Source organism: Acinonyx jubatus, chromosome C1 (assembly GCF_027475565.1).
Source record: "Acinonyx jubatus isolate Ajub_Pintada_27869175 chromosome C1, VMU_Ajub_asm_v1.0, whole genome shotgun sequence".
NCBI lineage: Eukaryota > Metazoa > Chordata > Mammalia > Carnivora > Felidae > Acinonyx > Acinonyx jubatus.
The window spans coordinates 186220225-186243353 of record NC_069381.1 but is presented as its reverse complement, the minus strand read 5'-3'; the positions used below and the strand labels follow the sequence as shown (position 1 = coordinate 186243353).

The 23129-nt window shown below is 35.2% G+C and overlaps 1 protein-coding gene across 9 annotated transcripts in view; it reads left to right on the top strand.

Annotated features, from left to right (window-relative positions):
* Nucleotides 1-23129, top strand: part of RAPH1 (Ras association (RalGDS/AF-6) and pleckstrin homology domains 1) — a 153861-nt gene that overhangs the window by 49512 nt on the left and 81220 nt on the right. For 6 of the 9 annotated variants that reach the window (XM_053215610.1, XM_053215609.1, XM_053215603.1 and 3 more), the window contains exons 5-8: nucleotides 5907-5987; nucleotides 11983-12057; nucleotides 20942-21019; nucleotides 21421-21580. In XM_053215610.1, the coding sequence (XP_053071585.1) occupies nucleotides 5907-5987; nucleotides 11983-12057; nucleotides 20942-21019; nucleotides 21421-21580 (394 nt within the window). The remainder of the gene's footprint in view (nucleotides 1-5906; nucleotides 5988-11982; nucleotides 12058-20941; nucleotides 21020-21420; nucleotides 21581-23129) is intronic. The other 3 variants (XM_053215605.1, XM_053215604.1, XM_053215606.1) reach the window with 3 other exon arrangements.

Here is a 23129-nt window from a genome sequence, read left to right as displayed (position 1 = left end):
TACTTTTAAAATGAAAATGCTTTTAAGAGCTATTATTATTGTAGTTTATGGCAGATTCAAAACGTTTTATTGAATCCTAATACTTGATGATTGTACTATAAATATTATGATAGGAAAAAATTTCTTAGTATCTGATCTAGTAAATGAAATCTTTCCTAGATGAAATCTTTCATTGATATACCATTATAATTCGATATGCCAATAGCATATCATAGGTTCAGTGCAATAAATTCTTCCAGTTCCTTCACTTTTTAGAACTATTTAAAGAATTAATTAGAAATTTTGAGGTAGTGGAAAGAAAATTAGCAATTGTGTTTATTGTAGCACAAGGAGGTGGGGAACCACACTGGAATTTAAGTCCTGAGTTATTCTTAGCAAACAACCTTTTGGTCTGAAGTATTAACCTGAGAGCACAAGGCTTTCTCAAACTTTAAGAGGGCTGCATATCTAAAAGATAGGGATTATTAATTGATTTCTCAATTATTGCAGCTATTTTTCTCTTAAAATTCTGATGGCTGTGTTACTACATTTGACTGAAATTTATTCACATGTACCAACTTGGGTTTAATTCCAATTTCACTGGCTTTCTGAGGTTAATAAATAGTAGAAAGAATAGGTACCAGATGAAAGAACTGAAGATTTGTTGAAAACCAGGATGAAAGTCTAGTTCTCACACTTTTCAAACACACCACCCCAATCATGTATACCCTGATTCTTGTTTTGTGTATTTCTTAGTAATCTGTGCGATTTTTCATCTCTATTTGATTTTAGGTCTGTTTTGTTTTTCTTTTTAGTTTTGTGTTGTGAGGGCTGGTAAAGGACCTTTTTTGAACAAGAATATAAATAGATTCATCTGTTTTTACAATGAATAAGGACTATAAAATATAAAAGAAATAATTTTAAAGCATTCAGACATTTACTGGTTACATAATGGCTAGTGAAAGAGGAATAGAGAGAAGAGGGGTGAAAAACAGGAAAATAATAGCCCCTACTGTATTGGGCGTTTATTCTGTATTGGGCATTGTGCCTACCATGTCTTAACACACTGAATCTGCACAATGTCTTATGGAATAGATAGCATTACCTCCATTTTTACAACTGAAGGAACTGAAGCAGAGAGTGACCAAGTAAGTTACCCCAGGGTTTGAACCCAGACAGTCTGGTTGTAGAGCTCATACTGCAATACCTTGCTGCTTCATCACAGAATTGAAGGAGAATCAAGACAAGGCTAGACTGGCCTGTGCTCTATTTTTTTTTTTTAAATATGAAATTTATTGTCAAATTGGTTTCCATACAACACCCAGTGCTCATCCCAACAGGTGCCCTCCTCAATGCGCATCACCCACTTTCCCCACCCCCCATCAACCCTCAGTTTATTCTCAGTTTTTTAAGAGTCTCTTATGGTTTGCCTCCCTCCCTCTCTAACTTTTTTCCCCCTCCCCCATGGTCTTCTGTTAAGTTTCTCAGGATCCACATAAGAGTGAAAACATCATATCTGTCTTTCTCTGTATGACTTATTTCACAAAAGTATGGCCAACTGATCTTTGACAAAGCAGGAAAGAATATCCAATGGAAAAAAGACAGTCTCTTTAACAAATGGTGCTGGGAGAACTGGACAGCAACATACAGAAGAATGAAACTAGACCACTTTCTTACACCATTCACAAAAATAAACTCAAAATGACCAGTGCTCTTAGACCCAGACCAAGAGACAGAAATACAAGGGTGGAGGAAGAAAAAGGGTGAAGAGATTCACGCAGTAATATCCCCATCTTGTGGTGTTTCAGTATATTCCTGAATGTATTGTTAAAATTTAACAACTCTAAACTAGCTCTAATTTAAATGAATTGAGGCATAAATGAAATTCAGATGCAGGTTGGTGGTTTCCCACATTTGTAATAAATAGTAATGGTATTCACTTCTTACAACAGCCTTTGGAGAAAATGCTATTATCACTCTAACACATGAGGAAACAGGTTAAATAGTAAGCCTAGAGTCACAATGCCAGTAAATGGCTAAGCTGAGAGGCTCAGACTGGAATCACTATTCCAGCCCTAGGGTCTGCAATCTTTACTACCAATGCTGTGCTCATTTTTAATATTTGTGAAAGATGCACACACGTCAGTAAAGGATGAATGTAAATGTTTTATTGAAACCTAATGTGTGTCCACTGACTTCTACTTCTTTTTTCCAGTTGTAATCTAAGGTGTTAGCTATCAAAAGGAAGTGTTTTGTTCTTTGGTGTGAGGCCATTTCTTGATTATGGTTTGACTCCTATATGAGATCAATGCTTTTCTGTGCACCTGCCGTTCCCCCCCCCCCCCCCCCCCCCCCGCCACTCCAACACCAGCACAAGATTCTGGCTTGTAAATGACACTTCATTTTAATGTGTTATAGATTCAGTTCAAAAAAGTGGTGATTCATAACTAATTTTACTAACTTTGCAGAGATTTTTGGAGTTTTTGATTGATAGATGGAAAATTTGATAGCTTGCTAAGAAAAGTTTTTGGAATTGAACATTTTTATAGCAAAATTGATGTGTTGAATTGATTGATCCCCAGACTCATTTTTGAGGTAAAAACTAGATTTGGGGAAGATAATTTTTTGTAGTAAAGTATTTGAATATTTTGTGGAAGTGGAACCTAATATTAAATAAACTATATCATTCCATGTTCCCTTTCATCTGTATTAATGTAATGACATTTAATCTTTGCACATGTACTATTTCTACTTCTGTTGTCACTTTGCATACATATATTCATTTTTGGTGAGGATGTGTTGAATTAAAAAATTTTTTTTAATGTTTAATTTTGAGAGAGAGAGAAAGAACGAGAGCAGGGGAGGGGCAGAGACAAAGGGAGACAGAGAATCTGAAGCAGGCTCCATGCTGTCAGTGCAAAGTCTGACGTGGGGCTTGAACCCACAAACCGTGAGATCATGACCTGAGTCAAAGTCAGACACCCAACTGACTGAGCCACCAAGGCACCCCTCAATGTGTTGAATTTTAATAACTAATGTTCCATCATACTAACATGGTATATAGTCAGTCATCTCTTTTTGTTGAACACTTCAGATGGGAGTTTGTATGAGATGGAGTCTACAGAGAATAGATTCTTAACTTTTTATTTTGGCAGAGAACAAACTGAGGGTTGCTGGAGGGGTTTTTGGTAGGGGTAATGCACTAAATGGGCAAGGAACATTAAGGAGGATACTTGTTAGGATGAGTACTGGGTGTTTGTTACATGTAGGGGATGAATCACTGGATTCTACTCCTGAAATCATTATTGCACTGTATGCTAACTAACTTGGATGCAAATTAAAATAAATAAACAAGGGGTGCCTGGGTGGCGCAGTCGGTTAAGCGTCCGACTTCAGCCAGGTCATGATCTCGCGGTCCGTGAGTTCGAGCCCCGCGTCAGGCTCTGGGCTGATGGCTCAGAGCCTGGAGCCTGTTTCCAATTCTGTGTCTCCCCCTCTCTCTGCCCCTCCCCCGTTCATGCTCTGTCTCTCTCTGTCCCAAAAATAAATGTTGAAAAAAAAAAATTAAAAAAAAAATAAATAAAATAAATAAACAAATGAAGAAACTTTTTATTTTGAAATAATAGGAAACTTTCGAAAACTTGAAAGAATAGTACAAAGAACTCATGAAACTCATTACTCAGATTCACTAATTTTTGGTATTTTGCAACATTTGCTTTATTGTTTTTTTATATATACAGTTGCTTCCCCATACCATTTGGCAGTCGATTGCATTTATCATGCCCCTTTAGTCTTTAATACTGCAGTCTTTATTTATTTCCCAAGAATGGGGATATTGGCAATATTCATTTGATAGGCCTCCCATGATAGAGTGATTGGCACGTTAGAGAATATGTTTAATGAGACAGTGTAGAGAGGGCAAAGAAAAGTCTTTTTTTTTCTTAAGAGTCATTTATTTGTCAATTATACCTCAATAAAGAAAAAACAGTTTTTTTTAATAAAGTCATTTATTTTACTTCTGAATATTTACCAGTACTGGGCATAGTTATAGATGCCCCTCAATAAATGCATGTTGGCTGATTTTTTTTTAATATAATTTATTGTCAAGTTGGCTAACATACAGTGTATATACAGTGTAGTCTTGGCTTCAAGAGTAGATTCCCATAATTCATCACTTACATACAACACCCAGTGCTCCTCCCAACAAGTGCTCTCCTCAAAGCCCATCACCCATTTTTCCCTCCTCCCCGCACCCCCAATCAACCCTTAGTTTGTTCTCTGTATTTAAGAGTCTCTTATGTTTTGCTTTCCTTTCTGTTTGAAACTATCTTTCTCCCTTTCCTTCCCCCATGGTCTTCTGTTAAGTTTCTCAAATTCCACATATGAATGAAAACATATGATACCTGTCTTTCTCTGAATGACTATTTCACTTAGCATAATATCCTCTAGTTCTATCCACATTGTTGCAAATGGCAAGATTTCATTCTTTCTCATTGCCAAGTAGTATTCCATTGTATATACATACCACATCTTCTTTATCCATCCATCAGTTGATGGACATTTGGGCTCTTTCTATACTTTGACTATTGTTGATAGTGCTGCTATAAACATTGGGGTACATGTGTCCCTGTGCATCAGCACTCCTGTGTCCTTTGGAGAAATTCCTAGTAGTGCTATTGCTGGTTGTAGGGTAATTCTATTTTAATTTTTTGAGGAATCTCCACACTGTTTTCTAGAGTGGCTGCACCAGTTTGCATTCCTGCCAGTGGTGCAAGAGGGTTCCTGTTTCTCCACATCCTTGCCAACGTCTGTTGCAGAAACAGTCTTGATCTGAACAAGCTTGTGGTGGGAAATCCAAGAAGCAGTAGTCATTTATTCATGCCATAAATATTTGAGTGCCTAGGCATTGCACTAGGCTGTAAGGGGTAAAACTGTGAACATAATACACAGTGTCCTTAGGAGGTTATAATTTATAGTGTGAGGAGTAAGTGCCAGTACAGACAACCAAACAATTTCAGTTTCAGTACAGTGTAGTGAGTGTTATGATAGGAAAGATAGAAATCCTTGGTTAAAAGATCATTGATGACTTCGAGAATGAATTGTAGAATGCATTACAACTCAAAGGATGCAGACTTTGGAAAAAAGATAGATGCTAGATTGCAGGAAATTGAGAGATAAGTGAAGGGTAGTATACTATAGCTGAATTCAGGAAATTTAGCAGTGAAAAGGAGAAAACACTAGTTTAACAAGAGGTGGGTACCTAGAAGTATTAATATTTTTCTGTCTTTCCCACTCCCAATAAGCTGGACTAGTTGCATATAGAGACTGGGAATGAGGGGAAATGAATGGGATCTAGGACATACTTAATATATATTTATTCATACAGAAATGGAGAAAAAGATGAGAAAGGTGTGGTTCAAGGATACATTTTAGTGATGAAAATCCTCACTGAGGGATGTGATGTTCTTAGTAATGGGGTGAAATGAAGTCATACGAAGAGGTGGAAGGGTGAAACTAGAAGCTTGACCAACTTGGAAACTGCTTAGAACGAGCTTTAGAGGGAATGACTTAGGAAGTGGGGGGGGGGGGGGGGGGAAAGACTAATAAGAGTACTGCCAAACAGCAGTCAGGGCCCAGTTGAAGCAGGAATTGGTATTAGACTTGGTGTTTGTGCATAGCTTCCCATAGAGCTCTGCTGTCTCAAAAGTAGTGAGGTTGTCCTTAAGTTATCCTTAAGTTATCAACGGTTAGATCATCTGGTTCTTTTTTATTTTTGCATAATATAATTAAAGATGCATGCAACTTTTCATTACTATTTTGTTTCAACGATTCATTTCAGTGATCTTTTTCTCTTCCTGCATGATAATGAGACTGGCCCTTTTCCACCTCCTTTACCTATCATTTTCTTCCTTCCTGCATTTTCACAGCATGCTATTTCTCTGAGATGCCCCAGCAAGCAGGCCAAGCATCATACTGACTTCACAGAAGAACAGGCTGAGCTGACACCTGTAAGTTCTGTAAACCTGTCCGTGGGACTGCTAAAATAGCAATGAAGAGGAGTGCATTCTTTAGAACTCCTGATGAGGAAAACTGGTCATATACCTAAATTTTTTGAATTAAAATTAAACCAGTCTTAAACTAGCAGAAAACAAATGAGCAACTGCATGAAACAGTACAACTGAATGTTAATACAGTAAGATTATATAGGTGGTAGGATATCTTTTATAAAGAAATTTTGTATCAGAACCTAAAGCTACATACTTTCTTACTCTGAAACTAAGGGCTTTTGTATATTTCTTAAGGTATGGACAAATGTAGCTGTTCTTCCGAATGGGGTTGTCAAGTAGAGTGACTCTTCCACACTGATGCTTCACTGAAAACCCAATTTCTTTCTTCAAAAATGTACCCTCTGATCAGTGGTTGACAAAGCTGGATGCTTAAGAGCTATGCTGTTCCTTATGGTAGCCCCTAGCTACATGTGGCTATTAAGCACTTGAAATGTGCTTAATCCAAATTGAGATGTGCTATAAAAATAAATTACACCATGGATTTCAAAGACTTAATATTAAAAATATAAATGTTAATATTTTTATTGATTACTTCTTGAAATTATATTATTTTGGATATTTTCAGTTAAATAAAAGATACTAATGTTCATTTTACCATTCCTTTTTTTTTAATGTGGTTACTAGAAAATTTTTTTTAAATTTTTAATGTTTGTTTATTTTTGAGAGAGAGAGAGACAGAGCATGAACGGGGGAGGGTCAGAAAGAGAGGGAGACACAGAGTCTGAAGCAGGCTCCAGGCTGTCAGCACAGAGCCTGATGTGGGGCTCGAACTCACGGACCGTGAGATCATGACCTGAGCCGGACGCTCAACCAACTGAGCCACCCATGCACCCCTAGAAAATTTTAAATTTTATTTGTGGCTTGTATTATATTCAGTTGGACACTGCTGCTTCAGAATCATCTATGAATAACAAGAAAATGCGAAGTTCCTGACCCCTGTCCAACCGAATCAAATTCCCTCTGACCCTCCTTCCATTTCTTTCCATCCCCTTCCCTTGCCTGGTAATAACCTAATAACCCAGTGAATTGATTTCATAATCCACTAGTGGGTTATATCCTGCATAGTGAAAAACACTTTTCTTACCTCACCTTCAGCCCCTCCCTTATACTCTTAAGCATCATCGACACTTGCTGTAATATTTGCATTGCCATCTACTTGTTTCAGTTCTTAATCCTTCCAGTCCCAGTACCCCCATTTTATAACAAATAATATAGATCACTATGTTTATCCCAAGTGAAATTCATAGATACTATACCCTACCTACATACCTACTTTTTAAAATAAATTTAATGCCCTAATTAATACCCATGGTGGAGAATAACCAAAAAGCAACTTATAATAATGTATCTATTTCAGTTTTTAAATGTTTGACCACCACTGTATTAAAAGACATAATAACATAATCATATACCCACTTATAATTTGGATTTAAGAAAGGTGAGCAGATCAGAAGTCATTTTTTACAGGAAAAAAGGACAAATATGGGTGGGCCTAGAACTAAAACATTTTATGACAAATAATTGCAGACAAAACATACCTATATTTGGTAATAGAAAAAGGAAAATAACCTTAACTGAAGTAGGGATAATGTGCTGAGGCTACTTATAGGCTCAAAGAAAAGAAAATGGGGAAGTATAAAATTTTTACACATGAGTCTTATTTCTAATTGTGATAAAACCATTCACTATCTTACAAATCGGATGAGGCAATAATAAAATTATTTTGATATTTGATATTTTTACAGCATAGATTTCTCATTATGCTATAACTATTTTAAATAAGATAGTAATATGGAATATTTTAAAAGTCTTTATTACTGAAGCTCAGAGAAGTCCTTGCATTTCATGTCTTTTCATTAATAGTATTTAGTTCTTAATTCTGTTAAAAGGAACTTCAAATCTCTCCTGTCATTTACTTTCATGTGACAGAGTGCACAGTGATACTGTCTGTTCTGGTTTGGCAACTCTTTAAGCTAGGTTTCCATTGGTGAAATGATTTTCCAACGTAATGAATAACTCTTGGCAAACTTTTGGACAAAAGTTTATTTCACAAGGTAAATAGCATTCTTGGAAGAGTCACTGAATATTAAAATTACACAGAAATATATTGTATTTATATGTAAAATGGAGTTGGGGTCTAAGCTCAGAATGTTAGGAACAGTATTTTCCATCTATATGATTTTCTATATAAAGACAGTAAAAGTTCATGTATGATGTGGGACTTTTACCGTTATTATGTGACATTGTTCCATGCTTCAGGGCATCCAGCATTTCTGTTTCCGTCATAATAAATTCCAGTAACACCCTCCTCCTCTTCATTGTGACAGTCCAAAATATCCCCATTTTCTGAAATGTCTCCTTGAAGGTAGTATTGCCCCCTTCTAGAGCCTCTGATATCTCTATTTGTTCTGTTTCTACCTCCCACAACACCCCTAGCTGCTGCTTACTCATCTTCCAGGACTCTAAGAATTTTGAGAAATACTTTCTGAGCCCCTAATTTTGCATTAGATACTCCACCTCCTACCTGCCCCCATACCACTTAACACATTGTATTAAAGTTGCCAGTTTATCTCCCTGTTAGACTCTGAGCTTTGTGAGAGCAACGGAATGCCTATCCTGATCACCTTTGCATTTCCAGTGCCTTACATGGCTCCAGGCTCAAAGTTGAAATCTAATAAATAATTGAAAAAATAAAGGGGAAAGTGGAAAGGAGAAAATAAGCTAATAAACCAGTGAAATGGATTGAAAATAAGCCACTGACTTTGTATTGTTAGTGGTGAATGAAAGAAAATCTAAGAAGGCCCTATTTAAATGAAGTGATGTGCATTTTTGTTACCAGCACCGTGTGCCATTACAGAAGACTAATTTAAGGACATGCACAAACCACTGTGGCCTTTGCTTTTCTCATCCCTCTTGCATTTTTCTCCAGTAACCAGTTCTCCTGACATCCTAGCCCACTTTCTGAGGAATTGTAGAGCAACACATGACTGGCACCATTAGGGGAAGGTAAAGTAAGGCATTTGTTGAAGGAAGGAGTTGGCTGCTTGTGGTTTCTAGGTTTTCATTTTTGTGCTACAAATACTTAAAACTTAAGGAAACATGCCGGCCTGGCTTCCCTCCCAGCTAGTGAGTAAGCAGTGAATACCTATGTGACTGTCCCAAGCACAGAATAATTTATGATCATGTTCTGATATTGTTTGTGGTCTAATTTTTTGGATGTGGATTATTTTTGGTACACCAGCTATGATAATATAATGATTATCTCCCTTTTATTTTAGGCTGTTTGAACCTTTTAATACTTTCTTCTTTTTTTTAATGTTTATTTACTTTGAGAGAGAGAACATGCATGCTAGTGGGATAGGGACGGGGTGGGGGGGGGGGAGAGAGAGAGAGAGAGAGAGAATGAATCCCAGGCTGACAGTGTAGAGCCTGACATGGTGCTGGATCTCATGAACTGTGAGATCATGACCTGAGTGGAAATCAAGAGTCAGGAACTTAACCCACTGCGCCACCCAGGTGCCCCAAACCTTTTAATATTTTTAAATGTATAACTTCTATTTATGAGTCTTTAAACAAATACAGTTAGGTATCATTATTTCTCACTGATTAGATCACAGGTTTCTTTTTTAGTGATTTGAAGTCTTGAGGTGATTTGAGTTTGAGGACTAATTGAGTAAATCCTGTATGATTTTTAAGTTTAAACTCAAATTTAATGTCTGGAATTATATTCACCAAATAATAGTTCATTTTGATGTCATGAAGCAGATTTTTTAAATTTAATTTGAAATGTAATTTTCTGAATATAGATATTCTACTTATTTGAGGGATCTTTTTCTGAAAAAGTAATCTTTGAATAAGATAAAGGAAATAGGAGTAGGTTTTTAAGAAATAGTTTTCTGTGTATTTTACATAATTGTGTAAGAATACATTTGTTTCCAGGGACACCTGGGGTGGCTTAGCTGGTTGCGTGTCTGACTTTTGATTTCATCTCAGGTCATGATCCCAGGGTTGTGGGACTGAGCCCTGCACCGGGCTCCATGCTGAACCTGGAGCCTGCTTGGGATTCTTTCTCTCTCCCTCTGCCCTTCTCCCTCCCTTGCATATGTGGTCTCTCTCTATGTGGTCTCTCTCTCTCTCTCTCATGAATAAATAATAAGTAAATAAATAAATGTTTAAAAATTAAATAAAATACATTTGTTGCCATTGCATGTGAGCAAAAAATGAATGAATGGAAGAGCAGTGAAAGTTATAGTTGCTCTTTTTAATTGTCCTTCCCAGTTTTCTCTTTGGTCTTAGTGGATTGTTAACTTCAACAATTAAATCATTAAATAGCAATTTTAGAAATTTCTCTTGCCCTGCGTCTTTATGGATAAGCCAACTAATCTTTTCCTTCAGGAGGATTATACTATTTAGGTAAATGAGAGGACCTAGAGATAATTGTCTCTGTTCTTGTTATTGTTTGATCCTGTTAGTGCTAATCTTAATGAATATGCCCAATTTTTTTAACCTTAGTTTTTTTTCCTTTGTTTTTTTTTTTTGTTTGTTTGTTTTTGTTTTTGCAGGAATGGGTGAAAGGGGCAGGTATGCTTATAAGGTTCATCTTGTATTAAAGCATAAATTATATAGACAATCAAATATTAAGTAGCAAACTCAACTCAGTGTAGTGTAGATATGAGCAAAGATTAAGTTAATATTCTTTTCTGTAACAGTGTTTCTAATCTTAGAATAGAATTAAGATTAGAATTAATATAAGATTAATCTTAATAGAATATTAACCTTAGAAGTAGTGTGTTTTATTATCTCTGACAATTTTCTGAGAGTGGGTGCTACTCTAGTTCACTTAAATTTCTTTCCAAAGAATTTTTTTCTCAAGAATAACTTGGTATACAGTTATATTTATAAAATATATATTTATATATTACAAAATATAACTTTATATACAGTTATATTTATAAAATGTAATATCATAGAGTATTTTCTGTAATTCCACTCAGCAGTGTCGATGTATTGTTTTAAATGGTGGTTAGTAACTACATAGCTTTAAAAAATAAATTCTAATTCAGAATTATTTAGGGACAGGCAAGTTTGAATTACATATATATGGAAACAACTATAATTTATACTCTGTGAGTTCAAATACAATTGCATGAACTTACGTTGAATATGTTACTAAAAAGTTATTAAGGGGGAAAAGGATAGTTAGGGACTTCATTATTCACAAACCATTCTTATGAAAATATATTAAATGCTTGAATTTAATCAGTGTAAAGAAACTATACTGTTAATATTTTGTTTATGTCATTTGTTTGCTATGTAAGTCCTTTATTGTGCAATATAGTCCTATTAGTGTTGATATAATGAGTGAATTGATAAGATTTTATTGAAAACAGATGATATCCACTAGGCAAAATATTTATGGACATTTTTTTCTCTTGGTGTAGCTATCATTGAATTGATCAGAAATACTTGCAGAGTTTTTGAAATGATATAGACTTGTTCTATTTTCATAAGAATATACTACCTAAAGCTATATAGGTCTCTATAGGCTTTAATAAGAGTAAGGAATACATTTAGTCATTGGTCTTCAACACCTATTTATCTGTGCCGTGTGCACAGCACTCACAAACATTGCCTAAGAAGACCAACTGGCTCTGTGATCTGTGCAGTGCATGGTCCATTTTCTCAGAGTGAGGGACCACCAGGAGTCAGGTAGGGCATGCCTGCTGGCATAGATGGTGTCTGCCTCTCCATCCTTTTCTTCTTCTTTTTTTTTTTTTTTTTTTTTTTTAGTTTTCTTATGAACACATTTCACTGTAGGAAAGAGACATGAGATTAATGATAGAGAATCATTCTTTGTCTACTTTATATTTTAAACACATAAAATCTCTGCTGACTTCTATTGCCTTTTTTGTTTTTCTCTCTTTTTCTGCACAAGCACTCCTATCTGGACAGGGAAACCTCCCTTCTTCTGAGAAACATTGCAGGAAAACCTTCTCATTTGCTGACCAAGGTGATACTTCTTCTTTCCACCTGCATGTAAATATTTGTTGCCTTTTAGGTAGAATATAATTTCCAGTTTTGATTGTGCTCTCAGATTGTACTTTCTTATTTAAGCACTTTTGTTGTTAGTAGAGTTATTTTTTCTCTTACTGAAGGTAATTATTTATTGATCTTAATGACTTAAGATATAATGACTTAATATTCTGCTCTCAATATCAGAAAATATTGAGAGTGGAAAATATTTTCCATAATTTTTCACTAGTTTTTAACTTTTGTAAATGACCTGACCAATCTAGCTTAACATTTTATTTCATTTTAAAGCCAAAAAACATTGCTTTAATTTTAACTTTCATTACTAGTGGTTATCCATGCTCTGAGTTTCTTTAGCAAATTTTGTTCTCTAATTCTTGTTTGCATTATAAACACTTTGTTTAATTAAAACATTTATTTATATAAACAGAATCTTACTTTAATTTACATTAGTTTAATCAAATTGGAAGAGAAAGCTGTATTAATTTCTCAGTTCTCTGCCTTCAGAATGGTTTGAATTGGTCCAACTGGATTTTCACTGGGCTGATATTTTACATCAATTTAAAATCCTTTAAAAAAGGTGGGGGGAGGCGAGGCGGTGGTGGGTTTAAAAAAAAATCTTTTAGCCACTGTCTTTATTAACTAAGGAATAACAGAATAGGGAAGCTGAATAGATTTTTACCTCTTTTCAAGTCATGTTTTTATTTCATTATCTTATTTAAATACTGTTAAATTCAAGAATGGTTCAAGAATGAATTCAAGAATTCAGACTTGGTTATAGTTTCTTTGGAATATGTGTGGTGATAATGGGTAATGTGTGTTAAGTTATTATGTCTGAGGGTTTTTTAAAAAAATGTATTACTTAACCTTATAAACTTGTGAAAGAGGGTAATAAGGCTAAAATTAAAATCTCTCTGAGAGGAGCAGCTCAAAGACCCATGAGTCCGCAGTGAAATCCTTTCTCTCGCTTGAGTTTCTCTTTAAAGTGATCTAGGAATGGGGTAGAAGCAGCTTATGGTAGGGAAATGTAGAATTCTAAGCAGATGATAGCCACGTTATACTTTATAACCATAGCAAAGTTTTTTCCTTTCCTCAGCTCCTACTCTGTTTACTCTCTGTCTCCCCAGAATCCACACTCATAGCTTCAACTAGGATCTCTGTTCTAGATGAGATCTCTTCACCTGAGAGCAACATATTTCCAGATCGCTATCGCATTTCTTAAAGATTACCAGCATTTTCCCAGCATCTCCACTCCTACAGATCTCTAGCTTTGTTACTCACACTTACCCTGGGGCCTCAGTTTATGTCGTTCTTTTTGTGACATTTCTGTTTCTGTTCAGAATGCTGCCACTGTCCTGGTTACCCAGGTGTGAGCCCTCGTTACCATCGATAGTGCCTTTCTTCTCAGTTACTATCTTAAAGCTACAATGAAGAAATTGCAGGATTAGGCTCACCCATCCATTTTATTACCATTGCTACCACCCTAAAATAGGCGCTTACCTCTTATCAGGCTACCGCACTGGCCTCTTCATTCTTGCCTCTCTTTCCTCCAGTCCATTTTGTATACTGCACTCAGATGTAACATTTTACCATTTCTGTTGTTTATTTATTGAACAAATATTTGTTGAGTCAGGTATTATGCTAGGGGCTGAGATACAGCTTTGTATAAAATGGACATATCCCTCTACCCTCAGGAGCTCACAGTCTACTTAGGAACACAGATAAAAAAAATATTAACAAGCAAATAGAAGCAAATTCTAAATTATGTTAAATACTATGGAGGAAGCAAGGTAAAACAATAGAGAGTACTGGGGAGAATATTAGGAATACATTTTCTTTAGATGGTAAAATCAGAAAAGACCCTTCTAAATGGGCAGCATTTAACCTAAACATTGAAGGATGAAAAGAAGCCAGCTTGAGGGTGAAGGTTAGTGTTACATATAGATAGGCTCAGGGAGAAGAGTTAGGTAGGTTTGAGAAGTTGAAAAAAAGGCTATGTTGCTGGAGCCACAGTAGTTGAATGTAGATAGGAGTGGTCTTGATTTGGGTTTGGAGAAGTAGGCAGGAACCAGATTGTTCACAGCATGCTTAAAGAGTTTGTATTTTTTTTCCAAATGTAGTGGCAAACTGTTGAAGAGAATAACTTCATTCAACAGATACATGCCATGTTCACAACCCTGGGGCTTTGGCAGTGAACAGTACAAAGTTCCTGTCTCGTGGAGAGTTATCCAGTCAGTAACTCTCATTTCCCTCTGCCCAAGAGACAGTGATACCAACTGCAGCATCAGAGCCATCTCTGCTCGGATTATCTCCTTCTCCCATTACCTAGGTGTTGGAACTGCTGGTCTATATAGCCAACATCTGGCTCCAGCTATGTCCCTGCTTACATACAACAAGAAATTTGAGCAAGAATGTGATTCATTAGCATAGAACCTAAACACATAGGCTGGGATGGGGCATGGAGTCAAGGAGGTGGTAGAAATCCCCAGATAACCCATGCTGCAGGAGCTTCTCAATGTCAGTGTCCTCAATACCACAGAATTTGGCTGTTGTGAAGCTAAAATGAATTTATACCTCTTGCATGCCACCTTTGTGGCAGTCTGGTTCCCTTTACCCAAAAAGCATCATGCCCCAGTTACGACCCACCTCTCATATGCACTTTTCCAAACTAAGACATTGTGACACCCAGTAGAATGAACATAGTGGCACTGTGCTTAAGCCAAGGCAGCAAAGGGAATGTTTTGTTTTGTTTTGTTTTGTTTTGTTTTGTTTTGTTTTTCCATATAAATCCAGTTGTCCCTATGCCTCTATTACCGAACTAACTATCCTACATACAGTTCTGAGCCGGGAACCTCTGCAAAAACCATACCAACCAGTTTCTTCTAAGAATGGCATTAGTGCCAGCACAGAACTATTTTGCCATAAATGGAGCAGTGGACAAAGGACACATTGTTGATCTGATGCCCTTAAAACTCTGGGTACCATTCTAAATGCCTTCCTTGACCTCCTCATCTAACAATGTGTTTTTGTCACTCTTTACTCCCTTACCCTGCTTTATTTTTTTCCGTAGGACTTATCCCTGACTGACTTATCATACATCTATTTCTTTATTGTTTTATCTCCTTAAATGTAAGCTCCTTGAGAGCAGGAACTCTCTCCCCTGCACTCAGATCCAAGACTGCATAGTCTCAACAAACATCTGTCACATAACACAGTGGTCCTTTAGTGACTTCTAAGGACTGTTAATAATGTTAACCACCATTTTCTTTCCTTCAGGGAAGTTACAAAAATGCTATTATATTACTGTAAGTCTTTTCATTTTTCACAAGCAGTTTTTATTTACTGCTTTCCCATAAGTTTGTGCTATAACGTTTAAGAACAAAAGGAACTGTGACAACATTATAGTGGAGAGAGCAAGTAGTTAGTCATTTGGTAACTGCCGGTATGATCTTAGAAAGATTAGTCTTTCTGGGCCTTGATTAATCAGTATAATGGATATAATAATGATATTGGCCTTGTATAATTCAGAATTAAGTGAGATACTATGTGCAAGAATGTCTCATAGTGTGTGGCAAGTTTTAGGTGTTCAGTTAATGTTAAATGTCCTGATTTCTCCAAGGAAATAAACTAGTTGTTACTATTATTATTTGGGCTCTAAGTAGTAAAGAGTAGAACATTTCATAGGCAGTGAGCTATTTACCACTCAAAGTTTCCTTGGAATCTTTTTAAATTTATATAACTTTTTGTAAAATGTGAAGCTAGATCCCAAAGAAACTGCTAACCACTTTTTAACCCCTTAATTTCAGTTGGATTTGTTCTGAACCATCAAAGCCTTAATAATTTCTTAGTTGAAGGAATTCATTGGCCATCTCTTAGCAACTGTCACTCTTTCTGTGAAATTTTAATTTTTACACTAAAGAGAATGCTTCAACACTGTGTAACCACAGCATTGGCTTTCATTTAATCAGAAGATCTTCACTGAGTTTTGTTCTTTATGTAAATTTGAAGAGGCTTGGCATTTGATGGTTATTGATAGCCCCACAGGAGTTTTTCAGGTTGAAAATGGGTTGTCTTTTGCTCTTTTAAGAGACAGGGTAGTAGAGAAAGTTGTTGTATGTGTGAGATACCTTTTACTTATGTTTAGGATGGCTGTGGGACAAACAATGTGGAGAAAAGGGATAGTCAAAAGATAAGGGGCAGAGAACGCTTAAGACCTGAGGGTTTCTGCATTAACAAAAAGAAGAGAACATGAGATGAATAAAGCTTTGTTCTTTGTATTGAAGTCAGTTTATAAATAAACTGCCATATGTCTTCTTACTATATAATCTAAACATATCAACAAAGAGTGATCTTTATTGTACACTTTATGAACTTAAAACAATTTCTTCCTCTCCTAGGTTGTTAGGGTCAACATGATAATGTAGGTGAAATCAACCTTTCCGAGGAAGAGGTTATCCATAAGAAGCATAAAATGCTATGATCCTGCAATTTGATATAAATATTTTTATTTTCAATTTTGCTCCAGTGATGATATTCAGACTCTAAAATCTAAAAGTAAGAGGTATCTTGATCAGTTGTTTCTTCAAAAAGCTTCTAGCAAGGATCATCCTTGTTAATAAACTGGAGAAGAATAAACTAAAATTTGCCTAGGTTGACATTAAGCACATAGTTCTTAAATTTGAACTTGATATAGTTTTAAAACAGATCAAGAGTAGTATTTTAAGTACGTGGAAGGGCTGAATTTGGATGTTAAAATAGCCCCACCTAAGGGCATCCGGGTGGCTCAGTCGGTTAAGCATCCGACTTGGGCTCAGGTCATGATCTCATGGTTCATGAGTTCAAGACCCCACGAGTTGGAGCCCCACATTGGGCTCTGTGCTGACAGTTCAGAGCCTGGAGCCTGCTTCGCATTCTGCATCTCCTTCTCTCTCTGGCCTTTCCTCCACTCACTCTCTGTCTGTCTGTCTCTCTCTCTCTCTCTCTCTCTCTCTCAAAAATAAAGAAACAACAACAAAAAAAATTTCTACATAGTCCCACCTAGGGTGCTTTACATAAAGATGGTTTCTTACTGATGACTAGGAAATCTAATTGGTTTAATATATGTCAAATGGTTGCACTGTATCTCTTGTTTCATTAATTCTTTCTTCTGGTGTGTCAGCATTTTTCCTGTTAGCCTATGGAACAAAAACTTCATTGAAACTAATCTTACAATTGAATGACTTTTTTTTAATCAGTGCTTCAAAAGGTAGCACTGGTTGTGTTCTTTTGTATTTGGCAAATAATATTATACTAAAAGGGGAATATGAAAATATTATTTTTATATTTATAACCAGTATCAGAATGCAGTATTCAAATTTGTATATTCCTTTTTAAAATAAACTTTATGTTTGTAGAGAACTTTTAGATTCACAGTAAAATTGAGGGGAAGGTACAGAGTGATCAACATCCCCCACCAGAATGGTACATTTGATACAACTGATGAACCTTTGTTGGCATATCATTATCACCCAGAATCCATAGTTTACAGTAGGGTTCCCTCTTGGGAACCCTCCAGTGTATTAACAAGGACAGTCTTGGATTTGAACAAATGTATAGTGACATGTATCTAACATTGTATCATGAAGAATAGCTTCACTCCACTTATCCCTCCCTCTTCCCCAACCCTGGGCAACCACTCGTCTTTTTACTATCTCCATAGTTTTGCCTTTTTTTAGAATGTCCTGTTGTTGGAATCATAGTGTGCAGGGTGCTTGGGTGGCTCAGTTGGTTAAGCATCTGACTTCGGCTCAGGTCATGATCTCACGGTTTGTGAGTTTGAGCCCTGTATCAGGCTCTGCACTGCCGGTGCGGAGTGTGCTTGGGACTCTCTCTCTGTCCCTCCCCGACTTGGACCCACGCATGCCCACTCTCTTTCTCTTTCTCAGATAAATAAATTTTAAAAAAGAAAGTGGAATCATATAGTGTGCAGCCTTTTCAGATTGGCTTCTTTTGCTTAGTAATATGCGTTAAAGTTTCCCTGATGTCTTTTCATGGCTTGATCATTTGTTTTTAGCACTAATATTCCATTGTCTGGATGTAGCACAGTTTATCCATTTACCTACTGAAGGATATCTGGGTTGCTTCCAAGTTTTAGCAAATTTATAAATAATGCTGCTATAAACATCTGTGTGCAGATTTTTGGGTAGAGGTAAATTTCACCTTATTTGGGTAGATACTAAGGAGCATGATTACTAGATCATATTGTGAGAGCATGTTTAGTTTTATAAGAAACAACCAAACTATCTTCCAAAGTGGCTGTACCATTTTGCATTCCCATCAGCAATGTATGTGAGTTCCTTTTGATCCACAACTTTACCAACATTTGATGTTTTCAGTGTTTTAGATTTGGGCCATTTTAATAGGTTGTGTAGTGGTATCTCGTCTTAATTTGCAGTTCCCTAAAGACATATGATATTGAGCATCATAGGCTTATTAGCCACGTGTGTATCTTCTTTGGTGAGTTGTTCGTTTGTGTCTTTTACCCATTTATTGGGTTCATTTTCTTGAGTTTAAGAGTTCTTAGTATATTTTAGATAAATAGTCCTTTATCGGATAAGTCTGATAAATATTTTGCAAATATTTTTTCCTAGTCTGTAGCTTGTCTTATCCTCCTGAATATTCTTTTTCTTTTAAAAATGTTTTTTGGCTTTGGAGACAATTTTTTTAACTTCTGTAGAATAATTACAATGTTATAAAAGTATTTGGCCTTTTGGAAGTTCATGTTTATATTACAAATACACAAAGCATTGATTTTGCATATCAGTCTTTCCTCACCAGACTTTGAGGTTTAAATTTGCTTTTCAGAGACATGAAGTAAAACTTGAAAATATGCCTTGATAAATTTTTCTTCTCTGTAACAGCCATTCATACTAATACAAAGATGTGGGAAATGAGCCATGAGGAACATAAGATCATTATCCCATTGAGAAAACATTTGTAAGACTCATGCTTCCTTCTTTCCTCTCCCCCCACCCAAAAAAAAAAAAAAAAAAACCTGTCAACTGATTTCATAAAAACCGCTGGAAATGCTAGTATTCAAAATTCCTTTCTAGAGTAGTGCTATACTTAGAAACCCAGGGTTTGGTAATTTAATAATGGTTTGTTTCTCTAAGACACAGAATTCTAGAAACTAAGTTTTAATGACAGTAGCATAGTTTTCTCACTGTATAGCCTGCATTAAAAAGAAAAAAGAAACTTACTGTGAAATACACAGGCAACATATTTTATGTTGTTTATTTGCATAAAGGGGGGGGTGGATACAGGATTTAATCCTTTAATCAAATGAATATACCTAGAGTAGTCTAAGAATCAAGTCTTATCTTACCCCCTCCATTGTTAAAATAAAGTTCTTTGTTCCCTAATTGGGTTTACAGATAGTATTTCCACGCCTCAGTTATTATGTTAATTCACTGGCTCCTTTCATTGAAAAGGATCTGATTCCTGGCAAAGGAGCCCAGTATCTTCTCTAACCATTATTTTCTTCTCTGTTCTACAGAGTAGTAACTATTAAGCTTGAAATGAGGGAAGATAGCCTAGATTATGAAATGGAAAGAACAGTTCAGAAACAAGAAAGACAACAATTTAGGAGAACAGGGAGTAAATCTTATAAATGAAGTTCATTTTTGTTTTTGACTCTGGAAGCTTTAGCGTTTTCGTGAAGAGTAACATATGGATTGTATTTTTTAATCATAATCCAGAGCAGGTAAAGTTGGCTGATATAACCAGGGTTTTCTTTTGTTTTAAGTCTTATATTAAATATAGGAATGTATAAGATGGTAGTGTATGTTTTTCTTAGATATTTTCCAGAGTAATCAAAAGCTTAGAAATAGAAAGTAATCCTTCATAAGTGAAGATTTACTTATATGAGTTTTTCTCAACTGGAGATTAAGGCTACAGTATACAATGGCCTATTGCTGGAAAGTGCAAGTAAGTACCAGTATTACAGTACTATATGTTATTTTAGGAAAAACTAAACTGTGTAACTGTAGTTGTAGTTCTTGATAATTTTATTACTACTTATCTAAATTTTATAAAGAAGTTACTAGAAATTAGATATTTGGAAAATTATATTTGAAATTATATTTGAAATTTTAAAAATTTCATCAGTGAGTTAGTAGAAACAAATTTGAGTTTAACTGACATAAGACATTGGTTATATTGTATATTTTTTAAGGTAGAATGAAATCTAGTGTATAATGCATTCTTCTCTATCTGGTATATTAATGGTATATTGGTATATTGGTATATTAATGGTATATTAATTGGTATATTAATGAGAACATACCTGTATTTTTTATTAGGGACTTTTATGTCAGTGCAAAGAAATAAACTGATACTTTTATTTATTTATTTTTTTTTGCTGTTTATGATGAAGATACATTTTTAGTATAATAGAACAAAACATTAGTATGCAGAAGATTGCCCAGACTTCAGAGGCAAGTGTAAATTCAGAGTTGAGGGATTGTGCAGGTGTGACAAACTGGCAGGACCATACCACAGCACATTATGCATTCCTGTTTCTCCTACCTCAGAACCTGAAATTTATCTGCTTCAGATTGATAGATTTACTACATTACAGATTGCTTTTCCTTTAGAAGGTGGAATCTGGTCTTATAAGAGATCTTCAAGTCTTCATCTTAAAAATGTTCTTTGTATGTCTATCTTACTTAGTGAGTAGGGTTATTTTTTAAATGTGCTCTATGTAAGTGGCTGAAGTTATATTCTTAGTAAAATTCAATGCTGGCAAATATCCTTAAGATAAAAAGACTTTTCAAAAATTCTCATTATTTTAGCATCAGTTTACCTGAAGTGCTTTGTGTTCACAGGAAGAACAGGCAGCAAAATTGAAAGCTGAGAAGATCAGAGTTGCCCTGGAGAAAATTAAAGAGGCTCAAGTGAAAAAGGTGATATTTGGGTGTTTTCCGGGTTTGGGATTTTTAAAATCAGATTTATAAAGAATTGCCTTGCTTATATACCATACTTCTAAGGTACGGAGAGATAGAGGGGTATTTCTTCCTAATACATTTTCCGCATGTATTTTTGGAGATAAAATGTATTATAAAGAAATAATTTTGTTTTAAATTCTAAAACACAATTGTCTTCTGATAACCTTAAAAATGCTTTAAATTTGTTTAGGTAGGTTATTTGATACCTAATTTTAGAGTTTCTTGCATAATAAAGTCATTATTTGTGTTTTAATTTATATTTAACTAAGAACATTACTCAGAACATTGCTTGATATTGGAAGAAATTTCTAGAATGCCTATTTTTCGGTTTGTTTTTAATTTCCTTTTACCTGTTATAGTTGGTGATCAGAGTTCACATGTCTGACGATAGTTCTAAAACAATGATGGTGGATGAGAGGCAGACGGTGAGACAAGTACTGGACAACCTAATGGACAAATCCCACTGCGGTTATAGTTTAGACTGGTCACTCGTAGAAACCATCTCTGAATTACAAATGGGTTAGTAGTATAATTGCTTTACTTACTTTTTCGTTTCTATGTAATTCTAACAGCTTGCGTGTTAACAAAAACACTTTGAGACATCTATATATATTTTTTTCTATATATAACTTTGGATTTCATACACTATCTTTTTTTTCATCAACTATTTTGAGATTTCTTTGAATGCAAGATCATTCCCAGTTTCACTTCAGATCTTATGGCTAAAACTTTTTTTTTTTAAGTAAGAAAATACTTTTTCCCTTAAGTAACTGCATAAATAGACACACTTGCTAAAAATCATTATATCTATTCACATTTGTTCTGAGTTCCTTATTTTTTTAAAAACAAGTCTTACCTTTTTTTTTAATGTTTATTTTTGAGAGAGAGACAGAGTGCAAGTGGGGGAGGGGCAGAGAGCAAGAGAGGGAGGGAGACACAGAATCTGAAGCAGGCTCCAGGCTCTGAGCTGTCAGCACAGCCTGACGTGGGGCTCGAACCCACAAACCATGAGATCACGACCTGAGCCAAAGTCCTATGCTTAACTGACTGAGCCACTGAGGCATCCCTGTTCTGAATTCCTTAGACCAGCATTTGACTTTTAAAAGGGAAAACATAAAACATCTTTTTTATTTTTAGCTAGATGTACTAAATCTTAGTTTTCTATGATTTGTAACGTAGTGTGGTATTTTGTAATTTTAAAAATTCCTCATTTTTAATGCCATCATGGACTCTTTAAAAAGTTTTCTTTTTAAATTATTAATTGTGTGATTATAGCAACCTGGCAATTATTATTTTATTAGGTATTATTGAATCAGTAATCAATTTCAACTTTATATTTTATTTTAAAAAGTATTTGCATTGCTCTTCCTACCTCTTGTATCTTTAAATATTTCACAGCAGTTTCCAGAGAAATAAAAGTTTAATTATTCTTTGGTCACAGAACACACATACATCACCCCCAAAACTAAGCCATAAGTTATTAGTTTATTAACATGTATAAAATATATTCTAATAATGCTGATAACTATTCTGAGAGAATTAGAAAGGTTTGAGTTTATAGGTATGGCATCATGGTACACAGAAAATGATTGGATGCTAGTTTTTGGAATATGTCCAGAGCTATAGATTAAAGACCCACATACGTAATATTTCTCTATTACAATTAGCTACAGTATCTTAACAAACTGTTAATTTAATCATATATGGCACAGTGCTTCAAACATACATACTTCAGACAGTATGTGATCACTCAGTATTTGTTGAATGAATAAAACAAGGGACTACTAAGTACCCAAAATAAGATGGTGAAAACAAATTATAAGAACTGTCAATTATTCAGTTAAACAGTAAAGATTATTAAGGATGAATAAACAAAATGTAAAATGCACCTGCTTGCCAAAGACCTATTACAATACTAAAGACACAGAAAGATTGAAAGTAAAAGGAGTGTGAAAGATACTCACTAAAAAAAAAGATAACTATGTTAAGATCAGACAAAATAGACTAAGCAAAATGCATCACTAGGAAAGGAAACCACATATCTTCACCAGGAAGATGTAATCATTCT